This window comes from Amia ocellicauda, chromosome 12 (assembly GCF_036373705.1).
Source record: "Amia ocellicauda isolate fAmiCal2 chromosome 12, fAmiCal2.hap1, whole genome shotgun sequence".
Classification (NCBI taxonomy): Eukaryota; Metazoa; Chordata; class Actinopteri; order Amiiformes; family Amiidae; genus Amia; species Amia ocellicauda.
In genome coordinates, this window is record NC_089861.1 from 21,738,888 (window position 1) to 21,765,876 (window position 26,989).

At 45.2% G+C, this 26,989-nt stretch overlaps 1 protein-coding gene across 1 annotated transcript in view; it reads right to left on the minus strand.

Annotated features, from left to right (window-relative positions):
- nrxn2b (neurexin 2b) overlaps positions 1-26,989 on the minus strand; it is a 496,668-nt gene that overhangs the window by 40,014 nt on the left and 429,665 nt on the right. Inside the window, exons 15-16 of the mRNA XM_066718736.1 lie at positions 10,084-10,255; positions 63-152 (exon numbers count right to left, since the gene is read on the minus strand). Of these exons, the coding sequence (XP_066574833.1) occupies positions 63-152; positions 10,084-10,255 (262 nt within the window). The remainder of the gene's footprint in view (positions 1-62; positions 153-10,083; positions 10,256-26,989) is intronic.

Consider the following 26,989-nt stretch of genomic DNA (forward strand, 5'->3'; position numbering starts at 1 on the left):
AAGAGAGCCGTTAACTTAATTAAGTAGGTTAAGTCATTAATTAATTAATTGATTTTTATTACCTTTGTCGAGTAGCCACTCATCAACTACCCGACCGAGTCTGTATGGTATTCTTTGTCTAGCAATAGCCAGCCGCTCACTATCAAAGTTCCCTTTAAAGAATTTGGAAAAGACAGATTCAGAGGTTAACATCTGGAAGTTCAAAGGTGACAAGGTTAAAGGGCAACAGGTCAAAAATGTTTAGCAGGTTATGATCTTTAAATCAGCTTTAGATCAACTATGCTTGTATTATTTTGTTGTCGTCGTCGTTGTGGACTGGTTTTAATTTTTAGAACTTTAACAGAAGGCTAGTTACCATAGTTTTTAGTTGTTTTTTTTTCTTGTTAAATTAAGACGTAGGGTTAAAAATATTTATGAATAAGTTAGAAATTGCATATTTACTAAAGCATTATCATTATGTTTTTTTTTTTGGTTTGGATTTCTTTTTAAAGTTTCAACTGATTTAAGTGGAAAAAACAAAAATAAAATAAGGCATAGCAATAATAATAATAATAATAATAATAATAATAATAATAATAATAATAATAATAATAATACAACAATGTCAATCATAAAAGCTATGAACAATAAACAAGAACAATAAAAACAATACTAACATTTGCAATAGCAGTAGATCTCATTCAACATCATTAATCCAGCATCATTCCAACATCGTTTAAAACAAAACAGTGCATCAGAAACACAATGCAGTGCGGAAAGAGGAACATATTTATTGTGTGTTGATGAATTCCCCACTCAGAGTGCCTTCTGGTTAATGCCGTTGCTTTTTTCTCCTCCCTGATGAAGACACCAAAAAGACAACACAATCTTTTTCAATGCCATGTCCACACCTGCAAATACTTCCAGGTCATAGGTCGCTGTAGTCCACACTGGCCCTCAGTTCTGTGGTCACTTACCCTTCATTCTGCACCTTCCACAGTGACACACAGGCCAAGGGGACACAACTGGCAACTAAAAGCCCTTATTTTAGATCACAAAGAGTATAGATTACTGGCCATTATATGCACGGGAGTCCTTTTAAATGATCTTTTGGACTCTCTGTGCTTTACACTAAAAAATAAGTCTGGGTGTCTTAGCAGGCAAACCTGAAGTGCACCACCACCGAGAGCCTTCCGGCACAGGGTGACAGGCGGACCAAGCACACACTTTTAAGGATGTGGAGTGTCAACATATCAGCTTTCAGTCTCACACTACGGGTCTCTGAGCACAAACAGGACTGGAAGACAAGGAGGGAGATTCCTGACATGCTTGTACTCTAGCATTATGGCATCATATGCAGCTCTCACTGATACAATGGTGGCACCATAGTTTTGCAGACTTCTCACCCTTTCCGTTGTCTCTTTGCCGGCTACACTGTTGTTCTCCCTCCCTCTCTCTCTCTCTCTCTCTCTCTCTCTCTCTCTCTCTCTTTCTCTCTCCTTGTTCTTTTCTTTCCTACTCCTGTCAAGGCCGGGAAATGAACCAGCATTCAAATAAACAGATACATAAAGAAAGAAGTCTTGTCACATTTCATTTACTGGTGTCCAAATAAGAGCTAAGTCCCAGTGTAGGGAATTATAGACTCGGTCTCACTGTACAATACACTGAGGAAAAGCCACTGGATGTCTGACAGGCAGGCCGGGCGCTGCTGTCAGCTCCAGCGATTAGAGGGCAATTGCTTCTCTCATGCTCAGCTCTACTTATTTATCTGATTTATTTTAATTTATGGCCCAAAAAAAGAGACAGAAAAAAAAGGCTCAGATATTTTTTACTGAAATGAAGGAAGCTTTTTTCGAACACAACCCACCACAATGTCCTTTTATCTCATCTACAGAAGTGCAGAATTTATTGAGAAAAAGAGGGGGAGAAATACTATGTTTATGCAACATGATACCTCAAATGGATCTACATGTAATGCAACTAATTTCCTTTAGAGAACATTTTAATCAGCAATAATTTTCCTCAGGACTTGTATTTCAGTCCTCCAGCCCCAAGACGGCGATATAGCCTCCTTTTCAAGCCACGTTTATATTATCAATCATTAACCATCTTTCATGTCAATTAGTAATATTATTACCTCAAATTATGCACATTAGCACAGAGATTTACAGAGTTGATGTGCATGACTTCTGACACTTATTTAATCACACCTCCATTTTCTGCAAGAGATAATGGACACCTGCAGGACAATACATTAATTGCCATCTTTAATAATGCAGTCTCATGAACCACCCTAAGTGTAGTATCCGGCCCACATTGAAGCCTGGCCTGCAGGGCCCAGTTTGGCGAGGGTGATAAAAGGGTCAAGCAAAGATTTCCAGTTGTATGATCTAGCCAGTGTGCAACACGTGCTGAACGCTCTCCGTTTGAGAAGACAAGAAATGAGCTGCCATTGTTCTCCCCCCACCCCCCAAAGGACAATAAAAACCTGTGCCATCCCCGCTCCTTCCCTTAGACTGCCTTTTGTAGAAACCAGCTGCAACATCATTTTCTTTTGAGAACGAACAGGCCTTAAGCCGTACCTATTGTGTTGGGAAAAAAGTGCTGAGTCTAGGAGGAAAGGGAATACATTGTCTCCTTTTTTTTTTGTCTCTCCATCTCCCCCCCAACCCCCTTCACTATTTCTCTCTCTCTCACACACACACACACACTTAGGGCTAGACCCAATCAAAATCACTAAGGCTCTGGGCATACAAAATTATTTGAATTAATCCAGAATGAAACAGAAAGTACGCTCTACAAAAAATCTAATAGGTGGTACAAGGAGACCTTCACATTCAAAATGTACTGAAGTGTGATATGGATTATTTTATCTCTGTACTTGCATAATAATACACTGCATTGTGTTGTTACTGACCATGTTCCTGACAATCAAATTCAATTGATTGGCTTTGCTTAATGGCATTTTATAAACTGTTGGTTTATATCTGAATGATTGATTTAATAGTCACACCAGTTATGTCTACTTTATATATAATGTTAATGTATCTATTTTTAACATCAGCAATAGAATTATATGAATGTTACAGACTGATCACGGTTGTTATTATTATTATGATGAGTGATCATTTTACTTTGAATTATTCATTTTAATTATTAATTGATCATTTTTTTATTGTGCCAGCCCCTCACTGATATATGATGTTAAGGAAATGCCTTCAGACATTTTAAAACAGTGGAATTGCAAAAGACTTGCAAATCGGCATATGGCTCATGTTGGTTTTATTTGGTTTGTTTAATTTCACTTCTCCGCCAAGTGAAAGGGAACATGCAAAACTGATGTTTTTTGTTTTGATATTATTGTATTATTTTCCTTTGATACAGAAAATATTTAACCGATCTAATCAAGCCCTTTGTTTTTATATTGATGGCATAATTTAAAAAATCCTGGGTGTAACTAAATTGGTCAGAAACAGTGAGCTGCAGTGTGTGTGTGCGTGTGCATGCATGTGCGTGCATGTGCGTGTGCCTGTGCATGTGAGTGTGTGTCTCTTCCCCCTCCTTCTCTCTCCTCGTGTCCCTCTCCCTGAAACAACTCTCTTTCTCTCCTCTCCTCTCTTCCCCTTCTCTCCTCACTCCTCGTCTCCTTGACACTCCCTCTTCTTGTCTTCCCTCCCCTCATTTCTCAAGTCTTCTTGTCTTTTCTCTCCACCCTTTTTCACCCCCTCCTCCACCTCAATTAATTTCCCTGCCCTTCCTTCTCACTTGAAGCTTCCCCTTCCTTGCTCTCATTCACTTTTCCCCACATTGTATCCCTCTCCATCTCTCCGTCTTCCCACCTGCATCAGAGACAGAGGACTCTTCCCTCCATCCTTGTGCATTCAGTACACACACACACACGCACACATGCACACGCACACATACACACACACATGGCTCAGAGAGGCAGCTGAGGAGCCAGAGCTCAGACCAGTCAAGCACAGGTAACTCAGCACTGAGGAGCAATGGCAGAATGGCAGCCTTGTGAGCTTAATAAAGTGAAACACAGCAAGTAAAGACTTAGGGAGGCTGAGAGAGAAAGTGAGAGAGAGAGATTGGAAGGGGGGGATGCTGATGTGACCACGGGAGGAGGGAGGAGGGAAAATGAGAGAGGGAGGAACGGAGGAGAAAGGGGAGATTATTTAGTACGATATAGAGAGAGAAAGGAACAGAAAGGGAGAAGACTGGAGAGAGAGGAGAAAGGGGTGGACGAATGAAGGAGAGGGGAGACAGAGAGAGAGGGGAGAGGAATGCTATGGGGTTGGAGGGGTGGATGATGGGAGGAGTGAAGGATAGGACAGGGAGGAACGGGGGAGTGTGGGAGAGGGGAGAGAGAGAGAGAGAGAGAGAGAGAGAGAGAGAGAGAGAGAGAGAGTGAAGATGGCAGGTGGACTTGTATGAGGGAGATGCTGGGAGCTGTCCACAGTCCTGAAACCCAAAGGCAGACACACAGACCCCCCCCCTCTCTCTCTCTCTCTTTCTCTCTCACGGTGGATGTGTCGGCCGTGCGGCTCATCGGTATTCTGCGGCGCTCCGGAAACAGAGCGGAACAGCATGCGGCGCCTGGGCCCCTCACACCCCACGGCACCGCAGCGCTCAGCACAACATGGCCGGGGGGGGGGTGGAAAAACAGAGCCGCGCCAGAGCTTCTGCAAGGGTGGATATTGATTCTCGGGGCTTGGCTGCAGGGGGAGGAGGGGAGGGTATGCTTGCAGCGCTGGCAGGGAGCCTCTGGCCTGGCTGCTGGGAGGAGGAGAGCATTGGAGAGGGTGGTGATGAATTACAATGACGCCTCAGCCTTCAGGGGCAGCGGGGGGATACAACCGGGGGCAGGAGTCAGAGCCAGGCTTCAAGGCTGGGGGTTTGGAAATGAGGCCAGTGCTACAATACTGTGCTGAATATATATATATATATATATATATATATATATATATATATATATATATATATATCAGGGCAATACTATACTACACTACACAATACTACACAAGTGTAGACGCCAGAGGAAAGTAACCCCTTACTATACATTATTATAGTCCCCACAGCGCTGGCTCTATTCTGGGCCCCTATACTATACTATAGACTCCACAGCGCTGGCTCCAGTCTGGCCCCTATACTATACTATAGTTCCCACAGTGCTGGCTTCAGTCTGGCCCCTATACTATACTGTAGTCCCAACTATACTATACTATTCAACACTACACTATACTTTACTATACTACACTGCAGTATACTATACTATACAATACAATATGATATAGTATTCTTCACAACTGAGGTTATCAATGCAGTGCTATAGGGAGACAGGCATTGATTCCTCCGCTTCGCTCTACTTTTCTCTTCCATTGAGAGCCGTGGTCTGACTCGTAACACTCCTGATCAATAACGGGGGGGTTGACAGAGTGAAGGAAGGGGGGTGTGAATGTGATAGATATACCCACTCTCAGGAAGAAAGAATGAGACCAGGGATGGAAGGGGGAGACAGGAAAAAAAAATAGATGGAGGGAGGACAAGACGAGAGGTAGGAGCTAGACAGAGCCCAAAAAAAGGGACAAGGTGGCTTGGGGGAGGAAGAGTGTGAGACAGTGAGGAAAAGAGTGGGGGGGAGGGCAATATGAAAGAGCAGAGAGTGAAAGATAGAGAATAAGAGAGCAAGAGAACATGAGAAGAGTAGAGAGAGAGGAAGAGAGAAGGAGAAAAGCCGAGGCAAGCTGCAGGGCAGATGAGAGATAAGCCAAATAAAGGAGAGAAGCCCACTGGCTGGCGTGGAGGGGAGGGTCGTGGTGGTGCACTGTCGGGGCATCTTTTTGTGTTTGATCTGTGACATTTTCCTTAAAGGTCTTTCAGTGCGAAAAAAAAAAAAAAACTAATACGAAATTATTGTAACAATCCTATATATCCCTGCATTGGTGCTGCTAATGCTGTGGAATCAGTCGCCAGCCGCGGAAGAAGCACTTTCTTCTTCAGGTTTTGTTTCCACCTTCAGCGAGAGTAAGTGAACCACCACTGGACCTGATCCTAACCTTCTGTAACGTAAACTACAGCTTGAGGTCTGTTTTCGGGGTCTGCCATGCTTGCATTCTTGCCTTTTTAGAAAACTAATTTTAGAAAACAAAGAAACAAAACACAAATCCATATTCCTGTTAGCCTGGCAGGGATCAGTGAGAATTCCAGGTGAGAATACAGTAAAATGGCACTGGAGAATAACTCAGCAATCACTCCGGACTCCTGCTTCTGCACCCTACATCACCCTACTTGTGATGCACCGTGGGCGCTGCGGTGACTGACCTTGAGAGACCCTGCGCGCCTCTCCGGAGTGTCAGAGCAGCAGCAGGTCCATGGCGTGATTGTCATTCAGGCCGGCGCGCCGCTCACAGGCGGCGGAGGGGGACGGCAAGAAGATGACTCATGCACCGTGGCCGTGCTCTGGAGGCTGCCAAGAGCATCGCACAAGGACACAGTGGGGCTTCTAAACTACACCCTCACACCTCCGTATCCGAGAGGGCGGCTCTGGTTTGCTCTCAACCATAGCGTGCCGTGCGTGTGGGCTTGTGTTTTGGACAGAGTGCTTTCTCATGCTCATCCCTGCCCTCTGCCCACCCCTCACCCTTCTCTCTGTCTCCTTGATTGGGAGCACTTGTCTCCCTCCAATGCGGTGCCCTGCTCTCTAAATCACCAGTCGGGACTTGATAAAGAGACCCCATTAGGTTGGGCGGACTCATCTGTGGCCACAGTGCGTCGAGCGCAGTACCGGGGGTTTGAGAGCTCTTAGCACTGATCACCCCGGATAATGGCAGCTCAGTCCAGCAGAAAGTACCCACTGCAATCGAGAGCAAATGTTTGCAATTTCACAGGCAGCCGACTTAAACGATGGCTTCTCCTACTAATATAACTCCCCCCTTTTGCACCATCACCAGAAATGAATGAAATCAAACAAAAATAAATAGCACAAACAGGGGCTTGTCAACTGTGTGGTTAAGTGGGAACAAAACACAGAGGCACAGACAGACCAGGATAGCCAAGAACAGACAGACAGTCAGGCAGATGTGCCCAGGCATTCTTAAATACAAGGGAGGCACAGGGTTTGTCCTGAAAATTTCTTCTGTTTTGGCTGCAGCGACGGGCGTGCTCATAGTAGCAGGGTTCTCCAAAGCGCCTCAATTAGCTCACATTAATTACTCCTCGGGTTTCTGCAGGGATGGCAAATGGGATTACCGTTACCTGTGGTGATTTATTTTTATTTATTCCCAAGCAGATCCTCAGGTAAGCTGCAACACTGCCTCTCTCTATCTAGGTCATTGCTGCACTGTGGTGGCAGCGGCCTACTTTCACTTCCTCCACTTCCTTGCAGCCAATCGGGACGGCTTCAGCCTGTATAAACCCCTCCCTTCTCCCCGAGAGCCAGCCAGTCAGCACACAGATCCCTGGCCGCTATCCCAGAAAGTATTTTTTGTTTGTTTTTGTTTTTGTCTAAATATTCACACTTTTTTTTACTCCCCCCCCACCCCGACAAAGAGCAGATAAAGACTCTTCAAAGTGATCTTGAAACAAAATGCAGGTAAAAAAACTGCAGGGGAAGAAATATATATATATAAAAAACTAACCACAAACAAAAGAAGCAAAAAAAAAAAACAGCACAAATCTAAGAAAACAACCTTCATTTTGAAGAGACCACAGAATAAAGCAATGCTGATGAGAACATGGCATTTGTTGTCTGTGCGTTTTTTCTCTGACAACTGTGGTGTACAGACTGTTTCTTTTATCACCAAAATGGGTGATAGAAAGTCAAATACCGACGCCTTGCAGTTTAATCCAGTGCATGATTACAGCACAACCAGTTTGGTCATTTCTTGATCGATCCATAGTTAATTCAACTGTATAACTAGCTGGTTGCACCAAAAACACAACACACAATGCAGCATCTTCAAAAATAGTTAAATCCAGGTATCAAAGTCATTTATCTCTGTTGGTCTCTGGTTTCCACTATTTCTATCCCAATCTTTTCTCCCGCCTTGACCAACTTGTTTTTAAAGCCATTTAAATTGGTACTGGGAGGGACTGGTGAATGTAGAACTTTCCAAAACTGCACTTTTACTCTACTTCATTGGGGTTTTACCTCCCTCTGCAGTGTGTAAATGCAGTAAGCATACACATATATACACATACACAGATTCATCTCTCTGCCATACAACTTATAGATTGATAGATAGTACCAGCATGATATTACTTCTTTACTCCCTGCTCCAAAAGATCAAAACACCTTTCCTATTCTTCTCTGTCAGTGTGAAGGCTACTGATATCTTTTCTCAACCCGCAGAAGATAAAACGAAGGAGAAGAAAATGCGCTCTTCTACCCAGTAGATTCCATTCAGCCAAGCTTCGACACAAAGCTTAAACTTCCCAATCCAACCACATCATTGATCAGTCAGTATTCCATGTTGTGTTAAAGGAAAGAAAGCCCCTGAGCAGGAATCATCAACACACAGAAAATATCTTCCTCCTTTCTGAGCAGGTGCTGGCTGGAAGACTCGAGGAACACAGTGTGGAGAAGATGGTGGAGAAGAGAAAGCCTCTGATTTTGCGACAGCCAACACTGGGTGTTCAAAGAACCCACCGGTGCATTATGGTACCCGACTCAATTACTGTCAAGGCAGGCTGGTGATTAAAAGCTTCAGGGAAACCAACTCGACCTGTTCCCCCCAATATAAGAATTATTATTGGATGCTATTTATTCAATTATATATTTAATCTCTTCTGTCAATGACCAGAATTCACATTTGCTCTTCGTAGAGGAGTTTCACATGTTTCAAGGCAACCTTTTGCTGAGGTGAGGACATGCTGAGAAGAATTCAGTTTGCTTGGCGTCTTGGCAGTAAACAAAATAAACGGATTAAAACCTCCGTATGTCGACACAATTAAGAGTTTGTCTCTTAAACCTGTAACAGCCACTCCTGGCAGGTTACCTATAAATGATGCACAAGACAGTAATTATACTGTATCAGATGCTTCTATAACGAGCAGTTAATTCTGTATCGGTTCAGTTGGGTACATTCTAGACACCCGGTCATTGAAACAGCTTGCCTGGGAGTTTGGAAAGCTCACACTTGGCACAGCACAGGGTTAACGCTATTCTTCAGCAAGCTTATTAAGAACTGAGATGTTTTTGATTAAAGGTATTATCAAGCAAATAGTCGCATTAAAGGACTCAATTAGCCTAAGTGATCAAGATCGAGGAAATCAAAACAGGGATTATAGTACAGAGATTGGAGAAACCCAATTTTAAGGAAAATCAGTGGAAGGGAGATAATGAGAGTCCCAGTGAGCTGGGGGGCTTCCCAATCTCCCATCCCCCACCCCCATCGCCCTCACAGATGCTTCTACCAACACGTTGAACACAAGGTCAGCAGAACGCCCACCTTTTGAATTTCGGTGACTAATGGGAATTATTTTTAGACACTGCACTAGGTTGGTCTGCAGCGAGAACTCCTACACTTCAGCATTTCTGTGTGTTAAGTTTATCTGTTTGGTTCTTTTTTTCTTGTTTGTTCTTCTTTTCTTGGGGTACATCGAAATCTGAGCACAGCTTTATCTCTCCTCCACAACCTGGTGCAGCTTCAGGTGTTTTAGTGGAAGGGGAAAAAACGAATCAGCCCCTAGGAAGGTTAAATCTGGGACGTTTGTGAGAAAACAGGGACAATTCTTTTGATAGGGGATGATTCAGATTGGGGCGCCGGTGTACTTGTGTTTTGAAATATCCAAAGAATTTAACAAAAAAGGGTTCTGAGATTTGAATCGAGTGGGATGAGTGCAGAACCATCACAGATACTTTGATTTTTTTAAAGTTAAGCATTATGGTCTAAAGTGAAATTTTTGCTGAACATAGCATCACAGACTGCGTTGGCATCCCTGAACCTCGGGCGTTTCAGAAGCAGAGATCTCTCTCTCTCACTGTGTTGTTCCTCAAAGTCTTCCAGTCCCCACAATCACCCCCCTAACACCCCAACCCCCCAAAAAAACCTTTCCCTTCAACCCCACTGCCCCACCCTCCCCCCAGCGCTGTCCTACCTGATGGGTAACGCTCAATGACCGGCTGGTTGTCCACCTGCAGGGTCGCGTTCCCCCCACTGCGGGTGAAACGCACCACGTGGTACTTCCCATCGTTCACCGTGACCGCGCTCTCGTCAATTGTGATGTCGTCCGTGCCCACGTTGAAGATCACGCCGATTTTGCCCCGTTCCTGCAGAGAGTGAGAGAGAGCAGTTAGGAAACACCTTAACAATACTAACAATGAGTTTTTATTTTCTATTTTTTGTTCTTCATTCTGTCTAGCTAATAGTCATATCTAGCACAGTGCTGTGTGAACTATGCAGTCCAGATTGGAGCCAGCACTCTTTGGACAATGTAAAGCATTTTGAGGCTGGAGACGAGTGGGAAAAATCAGCGCGATCAGAGCAAAGATTTCAGCAATTATCTCACAGCAGGCTGTGTTATACAATCAGGAAAATACAGCAGGAGTGCCAGACCCCTGATCTAGCATTGGAGGAGAGAGACGGAGAAATATTGAGAGAGAGAGAGAGAGAGGAGATGATCTGATGTGTTTATTCTTCTGTGTTGCTGTCAATGGCAGCAATGATCTGAAGAGAAAGAGAAGAAAAAAACAAAAAGGAAATAGGCCAAAGACTACACTCTACATCCCCCGTCCCCCCTCCAAGCTCCTGCTGCTCAGGGTGTATTGCCTCCACACACGCGCCCTCTCACACTGCAGCCGCCCAGCAGCCCTTACTCTCCTGAAAGGTCAAAGGCATTTGCAGAGGCAGGAGCCTGAGTCTGACTGGAGAATTAGCACAAAATCACACATTACACAATTACACATCAGCCCCAAGACGCCCATGGTGCCCACCTGACCCTGTTAGTAATGCAGCAGCAGAGGCAACCCAGGACTCGTCTGGTCTGCAAATGCACAATTGGCTACAACAAGCAAACTCCCTCATCAGCCCAGCATCGTTAACTATCAGCAATCCCACAGTCAACCATGATACGGCGGCCGCCCCCGCCTCACACCATCCCCCTTCCTGCTCTCTCCTCCCTCGCCAAGTGGCCAATTTGAGCTCAAATTGGTTCCCTTTCAGCAGCGTCTGGATTATCGGCGTTGGGTTTCTAAGGCGATGGCAGCAGGGGTTTGATTCAGCTACTGGGCCCAGAGATACACACAGAGGAAGAGTGCAAAGAGCCCGTGTTTGCGATATTAGTCAACAGGGTGTAGTACAGTGCAGGGGCACCTGGGGCAGGCTGGGCATCCCTGGCACTAGATCTTGTACTTTTAAGATCACAGCTCTTGCAATCACCATCCACACAAATCATGACGTATGTGATCCTTTCAACCACTGCCAAACTGTGCCCCTTCAGAGGTGTATAAGATCTGTAACTTCTGAATGAGGAAGGGGGGGAAGCCATTTTGAACATATCTGAAACTGCCTTGGAACCCCACTGGGTCCTTTTAGCTCTTCAAATGGATGAGATGAGACCGGTGTGGTTTCAGCAGCCTCTGGACAGTAACCGGTTATTCAATTATTAGACAGGTCTCAGACATAGACTAAGATTAAGTTATAAGATGCCTCAACAGGAACTTGTAATGCCAGCCTTTAATAGTCTGCCTGGTGGAGTGGTGTCTGCTGGGAGCTGGTAATCTGATTTGATTGGCCGGTGTGGGGCGGTGGTTCTTGGAATTGCTCTCACTGCCCATCCAGTCAATCAGTGGGCTCACCCAGGTAGACACCACCATCTTTAGAGCTGTATATAGCAGTGATTTTGTGAGCTTTTATGCTATTCTCCTGTGTCCCTTGTTGGTCTTTAATGGCAGTTACCCTCTCTGGTACCCTCTCTTTGGTTGGTAATTTAGTACACATTTTTCCAACACTCTGAGACACTTCCATCTTGTTGACTCATTACCAATCTTTTTCTCCTTCCTCCACATCCCACAGTATGCATATTGTGTTCATTTACCGAGCTCTTGAAAATCAAATATTTTCCGATCATTTCTTATCATCTTGTGCTGCCAGTCGTGTCCGTTATTTTAATTTGTATTCTTATTTATTTTTTTACTTAAATAAATAGGTGCGATTAGAGGAGAGCTTATGGAAAACACGTGAGCAATTTGGAGATATTTACTCAGTGATTAGCATTAGTGTTCCGCAACATTAAAACGCACTCTCTTTTTTTCCCTATTTCTGAGCAGGGGGAATGGTTTAATAATATATCGACCCCATTAAAACGCAAGAGCCTGGGGAATCTGTGCTTTTTAAAGATGATTTCTGGGCTGGAGTAATGACATTTTAATGGCTGTTCCCATAAGCTAAGTGTCTCTTTAAAACAGCACTTTATCTTTATGGTCGATGGAATAGGGAGGGAATGTGAAATCAGGTGATAGCTCCTGTGAGGTTTGGACAAGATGGAGGGGTTTTGTGTGTCATGGGGGCCCTGATTGAGAATACCTTGTTTTCGTTTTAATTGACCCCATTTCTGTTGCGCTCCACCCTTCCACCCCCATTTTGTACACAAAACACCGATATCTAAAATATCTAAAGCGCGGCAACAAAAAAATGTGTCACAGAAACTTGTGAGTAAATAGGTCTTTGTAGGGATTCAATTACTGAAGAGTTTGAACATATGGATCTGCATGTATAGCAAGAGAGACCATTACTGTGGCCAAAATACCGGTATCTCTCAGAAAAGGATATCTATTTTTTATACATCATTTATAAGTACCTTCTCTTGCCACTTAGTGCTTAATACAAGATCGATGGTCCCCGATTTAACTGCCTAGCTAACACATTTTGCCCCGTGTGAGGTTGTAGCTCGGTTGCATTTTGGTCTTGACACATATGCCAAGAGAAAAATGTTGTAGCGATGTTTTACCCCTGAGGTTCTCAGATTGTGCAGCAGTAGTGCTATCTTCACATTTCATAGGTCCATCACCGGAATGTCAATACATATCACGCACAATTGTGTTACATTGTGGCGTAGTGCCGGGCAGTACAATGGCATTACATCCCCAAGAAATGCTACAGGGGAAGCACATGATCGTCAGAGCTTTCCTGATTGGCCGGCTCCTGCATAAAAGCAGGAAGTCAGCAACCTTTGTTCATAGGAGAAACGGAGAAACAGAGGTGGTAACTAATTGTGTTTATGGGTCTGGACCTGATTCAGGAATATGAGTCAGATTCAATAGTACAGTCCTAGAAGGCTCTAGTAGAGTAAGGTTTTGTCTTGGATTTTGCATGTCTCTTTGTTTTGACTTCACCTGTGCTGTAGATATAATTAATCACCTCAATTTGCATCATATTTCCCTGCGTTCACCTGCCTTGACGTAGTATGTGTTTGTATGTTAGATTCTTTTCATTTAACTAAAATAAACTTTTCATTCTTTCATTGTATTACTTGTGAACATTTCCCCTGTGTCATTTAATGTTATTTTTCGAAATATTCACAAAAACCCCATCCCCATACTATTATTTATCAGCAGCTCATGCAAATCGTGCTAAAAGTTCTTCCCAAACTTGGCAACCTCGACTGAAGCAACTGTTTTCTTAATGGGAGAAAACAAAAGATGGCAATTAAACATCATCCGCAGTTGGGAAGCGAGTTGCGCTCCGCTGTAGTTCAGTGGTTTCCACTCCAAAACATTAAGCACCTTTTCCAGCTGAGGTTGGAGGGGGGGTTCAAATAAAATATGATTCCATTGGTCCAATTAAACATCTCATTAGTGCTTTTAAAGCAGTAGTTAATGCCAGCTGTAGTTTACCTATGGTTCGTTAGCTCTGTTTAATGTATTTTTCCAAACTGCATTGTGCCCCTCAGAGCACGCTGCTGCTGCGCAATTTCCACAGCTCCTTCTTCTGAGAGGGTAGAGCGCTGTGTGTGTGTGTGTGAAGAACTTTTAATTGTTACAGTGTTTAAGGCATGCGTTTCCCATGTGGATTTCTGAACACATTCACTTTTAGAAAATGCAACCTCATGTAAAACTGCACAGTACTGAACTTAATATGCGATTGACGAAGAATCTAGGATGGTGCGAGCTCCACACGCTGGCATTTGCTTCTTAATTACATTTTGTCTTCCTGCGGGAGCACTCCCAGGAACTTAAACAAACAAATGAGCAAACCCAATTAAGGTCAAAATAGAGACATGACCCATCAGTGAATATCTGACTCAAAGCTTTTGAACAGGAAGAGGAGGAGGCAGAGAAAAGAAGATGATCTATTAGACATTACCTCACATTTTATGTCTCTAATATATCACACATTCTTTAAAACCCCAGGACAAATCACAGTCTCCAAATGAAGGCTGTGGTTAACTGAGATCCGTATCAGTCTCTATTGTGTGTGTGAGGATTCCCCGCAGTCCCCCCTGTCTATCTCCAGTTCATCCCTCTGTCACGAGCGGTTTCTGTGGCCCTGCGTGACTTCGGAGGTGTGAGTCTCCTCACTGCAGCTCTGGCCCCATGGGTTCGAATGTGTCATGCCAATCAATAGTCACCTCATCTGACTGCACAGACAGGGGTTGGAGGAATCAGACAGGGGTTCATCAGATCACTCTTCTAAAGGGCATCTGGACGGGGGGAGGAGAAGGGGAGCCTATGGAGGATCTGTCTATTTCTTCCTATGAAGCTCGTATGAAGTTTTATTTCTTTTTTGAAGCTCTCCGAGATCAAATGTTCCTTCCAACCTTTTCTTTTATTCCTCTCTAGGACCAGCAATCTGAACTGAACACATCACCCCAAACAAAACAAACAACCAGCCAGCTCTGGGACACAGACAGCTCCGTCCCCAATAAGACCCCTGCCCTTGAAGATGCCACGTGCCAGGTCAGTGGGACTGAAGCTGAGGGACAATCACAATCTGCCTCAATGAATCAGGATACCTTCAGCCGCACGCGCCGAGAACCAAATCAGAGTTGACAGGAGACCCTGACGAGGCAGCTGCCGAGGCACTAGGTGTATGAAGCAGGGAACCGAAAGGCTTTGGGGTTATTGTTAAAAGGGCAGATCGGATCGCTAACTTTTCCACCCGCCCTTCCCCTTTCAGATCCTTTCACATCTTATCTTGATCTTTCGAGAGGACACTGTCCTGAAGCCTTCTAGACGGGTGACATGCCATTCCCAGGGAGGCTGAATTCCTCGTAAGGGGCCCGAGGGGTAATGGGGCCTTTCGTGAGAGCGGTCGAGAGCTCCAGGCCGCCCCCAACGGGCTCTGGCATCTTGGCTGTACATTTTTTTTTTTTACTAATCCATGACACGCTTTTGCAGAGACCCTAATTAATCATTGGCGTGTACGGATTACAGAGCAGCGCGCCCTAATGAGGAAAGTGCATGCACATGTGGGAAAAAATCAGCAGTGCCCACAAAAAATACATACACCATGCCCAGGGGTTTAGAGGAAAAAAAAGAGTCAGGGGTTCTTTTGCAGTAATTCATCTCTCATTATTGGGATGCAGTAGGATAGTGTCATAGCTGACCACAATAAATTAAAAAGACAACCTGTGCACAAGGAAGATTGTGTGTGTGTGTGTGTGTGTGTGTGTGTGTGTCTGGGTATATAAAACAGCACTTATCTCGTAGTAATGCTTTCCCAGCTGCCCAAAATGTTTTTAGATACATAGAGAAATAAAGGATTTCGAATGGTTTCTATACTGTAACCAGATATAATGGAAAATTGCAAACAATGAGAGCAGAGACACCTAGTCCGTATATTCTTTTGCTGCAGCACAGCACTAATTAGCCGGACACGTTGGGGGGACGACCCGTCATGCTCTGTAAGCGCTGAAGCAGCAGATTGTCCAGCAGCCTCCCTAACAGGTAGCTCTGGGTCTTGTAATCAATACAGGCCTGTCTGGCTGCACAACCCTGGGGTTAAATGAACTGGAGCGATCGTTTCTCATAAGGTGACTCCATCCCCCCCCGGGGTTTCTACAGCAGCTCGGAGCAATTGATGTATGTGTCTTTCAAGTCTCCGCCTGCTCCGCCTGGTCACACTCGACCAACCTCTAATTTCCCCGTGCGGTTGCGTGGGCTCAGACCCCGGCTCAGACTCCGACCGCTGTTTGGAGCGCACCTTGCTGGGTGCCTCTGGTGTCACAACAACCCCACGCCACCAATGGTGCATCAAGACACTTCAACACAGCACGTAAAAAGCAGAAATCCTTTCGAACTTTGAATGTTGATTTTTTTTTTTTTAATTTGTCTTTAATTCAAAGTCTTTCAGTTTTAAGCTTGAGCTGCGTTTTTGGAAATTGATCAACAGAAAATACATATTACTCGGAGGAAGATTACTCGGCAAAACCTACTGACAAGCTGTACTTTGTAAGAGAAAAGCGTCATCCTATCAGCTCTGTTCTGGCTTCCTTCTCTGCATTGTTGCTAAAGACAATGATTTGTGCCAAAGAAACGAACAATAAACACAACTACAACAGTCAAAGTCTGTAGTCCGTTTCCAAGTTTCGTAGCCAAGTTCAATACGGTGATTCACTGTTCTTCTCTCACGCTCTCTCACTCTGCCATTTGCAGGGATTGTGTGTGCGTGTGTTTTTTTGTGTGTTTTCATAAGCAATTTTTGTGCTGATTGTGCAAAATGTGCCAAGTAAACGGAATCTGGAGTACTGACATCTTACACCCAAGAGACCCAAGTACAGTTCCTGATCCGCATTATGTGGCAATTTAAAGCGGTTTAAAACGGAAGGAAATGATTGACCCCACTCTTAAACACATGCCAAGGGACGTCCTTTTGCTTTAGCATGTGAAACACGTACGATGCGCTCTCTCTAGGTTGCAAACTCACAGCTGTGCAGTCGGTTTGCACAGATAAACCCAGACAATATGTCCTGCTGTACGACGGCTGATTCCCCGTTTCCAGAAACAAGAAAAGATGCTCAGTAGAGCACCTACTTCAATAAACATCAGTGGGGAACATTTCATTCTCGACCTGCCAGAGGAGAGTTCATCGGTCGCATAACTGTCCGAGATGATGCCTTTCAACAGCAGATAGAGATGTGAGGAAGCCGGCTGTAATTAATTCTTGTACTGGCCCGCTGTCGGATCATGTCCGTTTGAAGTGCAAAGCAAAAGAGATGAAAACTGAAATATTATGGGGAAAAAACACGTCAGACTTGAGGGAAAAGAAGAAACTGATATTTCACTTGTTCAACAAAAAAAACGAACAAACAAAAAAAGAAAAGTAGTTAGGCCTGTGCCTTAGGGCTGAAAAGCCAGGATTGCAAAATTGATGTACACGCAACTTATTAAACCAAGGCCAGCTGCCAACACAGAGACATCCCAATCAACTGGACTCCCTCTCCGAACGAGGTGATCTGTCCCTCCCCGCCATCAATCAAAACTCCCTTTCTCCCCCATAACCTCTCTCTCTCTCCAGGAGGGAATAATAGGGGGGTGGGGGTCTGATATTTACCTCTCCATGCTCCATTTGTTCTCCAATGGCCTGTGTCGCCTGAGTGCTTTGCCATAAAAAAATAAAATTGTTGGCAATTTATTGGCAACACTTTACAGCTCCGAGAGAGAGAGAGAGACAGAGAGAGAAAGAGAGAGAGAGAGAGAGAGATGGCTGATCTGTAATGCTTTACTAGATGTTGTGATTAGGGGGGATCCATAAATCCCGTGTCCTTTCCAAGCCATCATGAGTCCTGATCATCCATCCCTAGCTTTTGTTTTTTTCCGGTGAGATGGGTTTTTGTTACTACAATTTATAGCCCTGATGCAATAACAGTTAAGGCTATGGTGTATGGTATTAAGACATCTGGTGCTACAATCCACAGCAGGGTTTTGGAGATATAAGCAGGCCACTCTCTGACACAGCGACTATGTGGTTTTATAAACTGTACTCTACTGTATTGTGACGCTGTGTGGGGTTGAACACATCATCTGGGCTCTACAGACGGGCTCTTCAGAGGCAGTGATGCACGGGCAGGGGAGTACGGTGCAAGTAGGCTTCTGGGGGATGTAGTGCCATCCAGGGCAGCCTTTCCCAACCCTGCCCAGCACTGTGCCACATCTAGTCTAGTAGATTTTCCATCAGAGTTTAACACATCATACATGGTGTTACTGAGGTTTTATCCTACTTTTTCAGTGATTTCCTACGAGTTGAACATGCCTTCATGGAGTGTTACAACACCAGACCATGGAAATACCAAGATTTACCATGATAAATATAAAGGCGTGTTTTCTAGGGTAGACTAGGGTTTATTCATGGTAGAGGGTGGTAAAGCAAAGTGAAGGCATGGTAACACTGTAAACTTATACAACCACAGTCAAATTGCTTTAAATGTGAAAAAATCAGTGTCCCCCACCTGGGATAGGACCCACAATCCTCCACTCCAGAGTCCAGAGCCCTGACCGATTCCCCATGCTGCTGCCTTTACCAGCGTAGACTTGCAAAATTGGTGACTTGATTTGACCGCTATTGATTATGAGTCTTTATAGGGAGAGGATTTAGCAGCCCTTTGACTGGACTCTAAGACGATTTACTCCCTCAACTTCAATTGTAAATGTCCAAACAAAGCAGATTCGTCCCATCTTGGCATCCTCTCGACCTTAGAAACGCATCGACAAACGGCATGGCACGGCTGGGCAATCGGTGGAAACGTGGGCCCAAATCCACCTGCCGCATTCTGTCTCTCTCTCTCTGTCCTTCTCAACCAGGATTAAGTGAGGAAACAATGTATGGCGAGGGTGACGGCTCGATATAAGCACATGAACAGCTGCCAGGATGAATCAGCCCCTGCGACGAGATCCGATCAAGGGCGTCTCGCTGTCTCTGCCCTCTCCGGCGGAGTAGCGCTCGAGTGTCGGCACAGCGCAGAGCTCGGATCAAAATAACGGCGACTCTGCTCTCGATCTGCGTCTGAACAATTACTGCTGAAACATCTCTGTGTTTTTTTCCCCCCCAAATCCAAGAAAACTGAAAGTAACACTTGAGATGTGTCTTGCTTTCCATTGAACTTTGACTAAATTGAATCATGTTCTGCTGAGAGTAGATATGCATTTTGTTTACTTTTTGTCCTGAATCAATTACTTCCCCGGACTAATTATGCAACTCAACACAACAGCAATAGTGCTGCCACTGTCCTGCCTTTCTTCTGTGCTTCCCTTCCTTTCTCAGTCACTTAAATGAGCTGTGCAGACTCAGTGCTGTTATCCAGTTTATTTTGTTTGTGTAACTCCCTTTTACCAACTCAGGCAAAAGCTACCACATATGACTTAATGTGGTTCTGTGCAATGTGTTTCGGATTGTTGTTGTCCTGGGTACATACACCACTGCCCCCTGCTGGCTGGCACTCAGACAGACCAGCGAACGTTCAGGCTGAGATTTTATGTGACAGCGTCCCTTGTTTTCTCCCCATTTTATTTTATTTTTAGCTAACACTCTGTGAGCATTTGGATTGGTCTGAAACAATCGCCCTCCAGCGAGCTGCAATTTTATAAAATTCTAAATTGTCTTCTTTTTTTGTTTGTTTTGTTTCATTTTTATTTATATTATTATTATTACGTTTTCTCCTGGTCCGGCCACAGGAGGAGGTGGGGAGGGGGGTGGGGGGGTGAGGCGACGCAGATGGGAGATGACTGCCCGCGTCTCAGGGCATCAGATCACGCTTGGCTGGCTGTAAAATAGTTGATGGTCTGGGAGCCGCGGGGAGGGAAGTAGGGAGAGAGACAGAGAGAGACGGAGGAGGGGGAGCGATGGGAAGGGTTGTGCTATGCCACGCTTGGGTGAACCTGGCATCTCCTAGCCATTCCTGCAGGCGCCCAAAGCAAGCTGCCACAACAGTGTGGTAACACACCTCCCACCCCCCCCCCAACTCAAACCTCGCCAACCTGACTTTATCGCCAGTCTATCGGGATGACACTTATATTTTCCATCACGTAGCGGGGAGACCAAAGACACTGCTTTTGTTTCGCTTGCTGTACCGCTGCTTCATAGACCTTGGCATTCATATTCTTTTCACCCCTGCATGAAAGGGGTTTCCGATTCATACACACCCCGGTTGCCAGGGACCAGGAATAATTCATGGTCCATTGTCCATGAATTTCAGGGTTACCTGCTTGATTTTGAGGAACTAGGGAAACAGGGTGTGTGTGTGTGTGTGTGTGTGTGTGGTGACAATAAACTATTTGTGAGGTTTGTTGGAGGAAAAAAAAACAGCTTCCTTAGCTAAAGAAAAACGACGGAGGTTCAGAGAAAATGAATAACAAAATGTTCCTCCTCTTTCAACACCCTCCCTCTCTCTGTCTTCTCCCTCCCTCCCTCCACACTGTTCTTAGAAAATAAAACTAACTGCAAACCTTTCAAGTTCCTGCTCTACACAACATCAATTCATCATAATCAAATTAAAAACTAAAAAAAAAACACAAATTAAAATTGCCTCAAAGACTAATATGCCGCGCCTAATAACACAAACTCTTCCTTGCGCCCGGATTTAAGAACGGAGTCCCAAGGCCTGCAGGATCGCAATTTATTCTGGCTGCAGTAACTTTAGTGTGTAGTTTTGTTTTACAATAATTTAACAAGGAATATTACAAGAAACATTCCCAAGGGTTCTGATCTTCTTCCAACTCTTATTACATTTTTTAATTTATTACTATCACGATTTTTTTTTTCTTCCGTCGGTCTCCTTTTGCAATTCGTTTTTTCAGTTGTTATTCACGACATACAAAGTCCAATACTGCACTTATCCAATCACAAAGCAGCAATAATGGCTGTCAATCATATTTGTTCTGTGCTCTTGTGTAAAGTAGTGTTAGGAATGTTGGTGGGATGGTGTTATAAATTGATGACATCCTACTTTATAAATACATAAATATGTATATAAATAACAAAAGCAATGGCACAAAATCTATCCACACATCTACCTAGCACCGCAGTACAGAAAGCGGGAGGGGAGAAACCGGGCTCCAGGAATAGCTACAGCTCTGTAATTAGTTCCTAGTTGATATTTGCTGTGCACGAACTGTGCAAACCCTGATAAACTCTGTGCCCGTGTGTGTGTGTGTGTGTATGTGTGTGTGTGTGTCGCTCTTGCATCTGAGGTCCCTGCACTGCAGTCACATTACAACCAGCTGGTTATATAAAAGGGTGGTCAAACAATTGTGTTCTTTTTTTATAGAAGCAGCCTATTAAATGTAACTCAGTGCCCAGGGGCCCACAGAGACTCGTTATGTGTGTCCTCCGGAGCCTGGTGCACGTTGGTGGCTGGTGCCCTTGCGGTGGAGGCTTGGGGCAAAGATGCCAGCTTGACCGGTGACTCTGGCAATGTGTCAGAGACTTTGGGGCAAACACCTTTAATGCATACATACACACAGGGACGCTTGGAGAGAGACACACACACCACCAGCAGACCCCGGGGCACACACAGACACAGCGAGTCTACACAGACCCTCGGGCACACAGTCACACTCACAAACTGGGGGCCCATGCACACGTGTCCATATAAGAACAGTACGGTCCCCTTTTCCTCCAGGTCCCTTACTCACTCTCTTCCAGTCTCTGTGTCCCCTGCTGCCTTGTCCGCCTCTGCCCCAACCCCGTCCACTCCCTCTCTGCTTCCTCTTTCTCTCCCTCACACCCTGACACAGACATTCAGTCTTTCGCTCTCTCTTTCCCTTCGTCTCCCTGTCGTGCCCGACGGGGTTGACCTGTCTCTCTCTCTCTCTCCTTCCCAGCCGACCGACCGACGAAGGGGCGAGACTGTCAACGCGGAGTCTTCCTGGTGTCACTCAGACTGCGCCCTGTGCCCACATCTCTCGCTCACCTCCCCCTGCACCCCTCTCATCTCCGCCCTCTCACAACGTCCTCTTCCGAAGCATTTGGCACTCTGACAGCTTCACGTTGCATTATTATTGCTTGCTTTGTTTCATACTGTCAAGCAGGCAGGAGACCTGAAGCAGCTCCGATATTCACATTAGCATAATGATGCGATTGTTTAAAAAAAAGATGTCCAATCAAATAACTGGCTTTGAAATGAATCTTCTATGAAGGCACCCTCCATATCTATCAGATTATCTTAACACTGAACCATTTTACTGGTTTTAGAGTTCATATTTTTTACTTTGACCTTTAACCTCAAGGAATTGCAAACGCCGACCTCTTTAAGCACTTGAACATTGAAAATAAAGAAAGAAACACAGCTGACAGGCATTTCTGACTGCCCCATGCCAAGAGCATCGATTCTGCATTCAAACCAGATGGGTTTTCTGCTATTGTCTCTCTCTGGGGCGAGATCTGCCCATGGTAAACAACCCCCCGCAGGAGCAAAACACAGACTAAATTAAAATAAAATAAAATCAGAAAACCTCATTCACACTCAGACAATACAATACTATATAGATTTCTCGAGACAACATCACGAGGAGGTAAAAAAACAGCACCACCACAACATAAAAATGTCAAATCAATGAAAAAGGCTTTTAAAAACATCCGGACACAGATTGGCACAATTTGCCAGGAAACTCGATACTGGGCTTGGAGTGGTCAGTTCACAACATCGAACGATGGTATACTGGGGAGGAAATGGTCATGATGGGAGATAAACTGGAGAGGATTAGCAATTGATACGAGTTATTGTTACATCAGGGTACACCTAGTGATATCCTAATTGAATGTCATGGCTATAGCATATTTCAAGTGTCCTGTTTAAACCTGATTACACTTCAGTGTGGGACGATCTCGTCTTGTAAAGGAGCTTCGCTGAGGGGAGGCCATTCCCTCTGGACTGGGAGAGGGTTCAAACCCCCCTAATACCAGGCTTAGCGGGTTTATCGGCCAGTGCAAATCGTACCTGTGCTCAGAGCTGGGACTGCGATGGGGGTTTCAAGAGTTCTTATGAGTTTCATGATCAGAGGTGAGTTTACAGACTTTTGGTGGCGGACGCCGTTCGGAGACAGACTCAGCTATTCTCTCCCTCCTCCTCCCCCGCCATAACTGGAGAAGCGGGTGTTGTCAGAAGCACAATTTGAGCCTAACAAGCTGTGAGATGGGATGTTTTTGCCAGAAGCTGCTATAGTCTCCCTGCCCTCGAGTTCACCCTTCAGATACTCAAAATAGCAAAGCTTACTTAGGCACCGGCCCGCCCCCGCTCTCGTAGCGCAGCAACCAGTGGACTCTGGAGCCCGGACGGCACACGTCTGTCTGTGTGGCGGCACGCCTCGATCGTGGCCTTCCCCAATCCTGATCCGCTGTGGACCACACCGGCTGTGTCTTCTGGTTTTTCATCCAACCAAACTCTTAATTGCCTACTTATTGAGCCTTGCATGGAACCGTTTTTCTTAATTAGCTCCTTTTAACCCCTAATCGGTTATTCTGTCTGCGGTTCCACTTGCTTTAGTGTGTTGCTGCCATAATACTGACAAACACGCTTCTCTTCGGTCTCTCCTCAACTTGTCAAACTGCCGTTCTCTTAAACCTGTCTAAACAACTACGAACGGGCTACTAATTAATGTCTGACAGACACTCCTGCAGTGAGCTTTGTTCAATCTGTAGGGGCTCAGCTGGTTAAGAAGCAGACATCTAGTCACCGAACCTGCCCACCGACATGACGAGGAGCTCTGAAAGCCAGGCCTCGGTACAGTGTAGGGTGCATGCTGTTTTCCACTGGTGAATGATGTCATGAAAAGCTAGAATGGCAACAGCGTTGTGGTGCAATGCACAAAAGGCGTGAACTGGGTAGAGCAGACTGAAAAGGAAACGGAGGCTTGAGAGTGTTTTGTACAAATGCCAAGTACGAAGAAAAAACACGGATGCTCACGGAGCCGTTGTAACTCCACGTCTGCATTTGCAAACGCACTTAGCGTTAGAGCAAAAAATATGTTAAGAAAACAGAAAATAAGGAAAACAGCTCCAAAATCTGGTCTTGGCGTAGATACAAGAAGCCTGCGGCACAAAGGAGTGGATTGTCATATTCACAGTCTGAAAGCTGTGTGCGCGTCTGTGTGTGTGTGTGCGCGCATGTGCGTGTGGGACATGTTGAAGATTTCTGACTGTGCTGTGGGTCTCTCTTCCAGATCTGCAAAAGTCAAAGGAGAGTTGTGAAACATGGCAATCATGGAGATCCATGATCATCCACCACAAATAAAGTGCATGGTTACTGCTATATATATATATATATATATATATATATATAGCACTTCATTCAATACACAGTGTGTTCTCCAGTCTTTACAAACTGATATCTGCCAAAGGTTTGAGAACTTGGTAGCCAGATTGTTCCTTGAAGGTGGGACATTGTGGGAGTTTTTGCTAAATTACTCGTATCTTCCTTAGGGTCGCTGGGTGGTATTGTAGCACAGTGGGCATGACATTCCCTTCTCATGAGAACCATCGTAGGGTTTGATAGCATGTGCCAAAGTCTTGGCGAAGTGGGCTGTGATAAGACAGAACAATAGCCTTTGCTGCCAAGGAGAGAACGAGTCTTGACTGTGCAATTTGCAGTGTAACACTTTACGGCAGCTCCGGTGTCATTGTGATAATTAAAGTATCTCAGTGGCAACTCCTCCTGCCAGCAAGTTACTGTCAATTTTACAGGAACCTTTTCGCAGTATAACTGGATTGGGGTTCTAGTTCCTAATCACCCACACCAAGGTTCGATCGAGGCGCTATATTTACTGGAACTGTTCCTCAGCCGTGTGCATGTGTGCGTGTGCATGTGTTGGCTGGCCCGGGCACGCAGTGGACATTATGCAAATTCCACGATCGCCTGGAAGCTAACGACCGCACTGATCATTTCACCACAAACCTAGTTGCTTTGTAACTGCCTCCCCATTTAGTTAACTGACCCCAGTGATTAGTGGACATTAGTGTGAGGGGGGAGATTACAGATTTGCCCCTCTGGCTACAGCGCCGATGAATGGCTCTCCGGGTGCATAGTAATAGCATTTATTTGGAAACCATTGAAGCTAATAGGTTTCCTATAAATTCTGACTTAACGTGAGATATTTAGTCACTTCCATAAGAGCGAGACATTCCCGACGTTGGGCACATTGTTCAGAACAACAAAGCGACGCCTGGATTCATCGAAAGAACTATGACCTCCCTCATTAGGAGAGAGTACGTCACATATCTGCAGAGAAAAATTAACATCTGAGAAGAAGAGAAAGGGAGAGAAAGAGCAGGGTGAGAGTGAGAGAGAATTTATTTGAGTTTTTTTGTCTTTTGCTGGCCTCGTCCGTAGCAGTAGCAGTAGTGGTAGTGTATGATTAGTTAGCAAATGCTAGTACAAACCCAGCTGTATAAATGGGTAATTGGATGTAAAAAGAATGTGATACAATTGAAAGTCACCCTGGATAAGAGTGTCTGCTAAGAAATATAATTATAATAATCATCTCCACATTACAGCACAGACCTACAGAGCGATCTACTGGTCCAATGCTAAGCAGGGCAGGATGAGAAAAGGAGAAAAATAAGAGAGGGAAATGTCATAGTGTGAAGGCGCAGCAGTGGCTGTGATACGAATATAATGTTCCCAATAGAGCTTGATGCAAACTGACTCTCTGTCCCTGAGTGCATTGCTACAACGCATTTGTCCTCCTTTTTGAGGACAGTCTTTTGTGCCCAGTCCTGTTGGTGTCTCACTCCCAGACTGCGGGACGTAGGCCAGCTGAAGACGATCTTGTTCAACCAGGCCTATAATTAGTTTGAGAAATATATATATATTTTCTTTTTCTCGTTTGCAAAGCGCCTTTTACTGCTGGGGTGCTACATTCGAACTATTTCATTGATTGACTGACCGATTGATTGAAAAGACCACCACAATTGAAATGTCCATCTCCCTTCACTCAAAGCACAACGGAGAATCACACACGACCAGAAAAGCCAAACATGCGGCGCCTGATTTTATCGAAGACAATTAAGCAATTCCTAAGGAGTGAGGGCAGCACACGCGTGTGCTCCACAGCTACCGCAAACCACTGACAGCTTTCCTTCTCACTCGACACAGAGCGTGCATAAATGATCTCAGTTGGAAAAATTCGGAAAGGCAGTCGACCGAAAACAGGCTGGTCTGAGCATGGGCAGTGTGTGAGTGTGAGCGTGTTTCGGTGCTGAAAACGAATCCCTTATTTTCCTCCCGGCGATACGGAGAACATCTCCATCCACTCCTGCACTCCTCCCTTGCACATCTCCCCTTGCCGACGGACGAGCTGAGAAACGGGGCGAACTCCTGCTGTTTCAGGCATCTATTCTGCGCACACAGCACTGCCAAGCCGAGCCCATCTCTCCCACCCCCACTCCCTTCTTCTCCGCTCGATGGAATCATTACCTACGATCTAAAGAGAGATGAGAGCGACCAGGCAATCCCATCTGACCGTTGCGATGAGAAACTCTCCCGCAGTCTCCGGCAGCAATAAGATATTAATAAATAACAGGTCCACTAGTGCTCTTAAAGGGCATCTTTCACACTAGTATAGCCTTCTACATCAGAGTGCATGGCCACAACACATTTTGACTTTCCACAGGCTGTGAAATCTACCCTTTTCCTTAGTTTTCTTCCTTTACAGTTCAGGGTTAAAGGCAAATCTCTTCAGCCCCGCACAGTATAGTGTAGGTCAATCCATCAGGGCGTCTCTCAAGACTCTCAAGGAGACAATCTGGGGATCTCATGTGGAAGGAGGAAGACGGTATGCCAGGAAGGAGGAAACGGGAGGGACGACTTTGCACAAAGAGTGGCGGGGGCCGTGGACTAACCTTCTCCACTGTGTTGTCGAGGCCGACCACAGAGGGAGCTGCCAGACGGGGCTGGGCTGAATCAGTAGTCTCCGGCAGACCAAAATAGTGGTCTTGTGATGTTTATGCCGAGATTTATTCAGTCTCCTATTCAGACTGCATACTCATTTCAAGCCAGTTCCACCCCGAGTCGTGCCGCTACAGCGTTAGCCTGTATGGCCCCTTCTCGCCCGCTGGGGACTAGTCCATTTCCC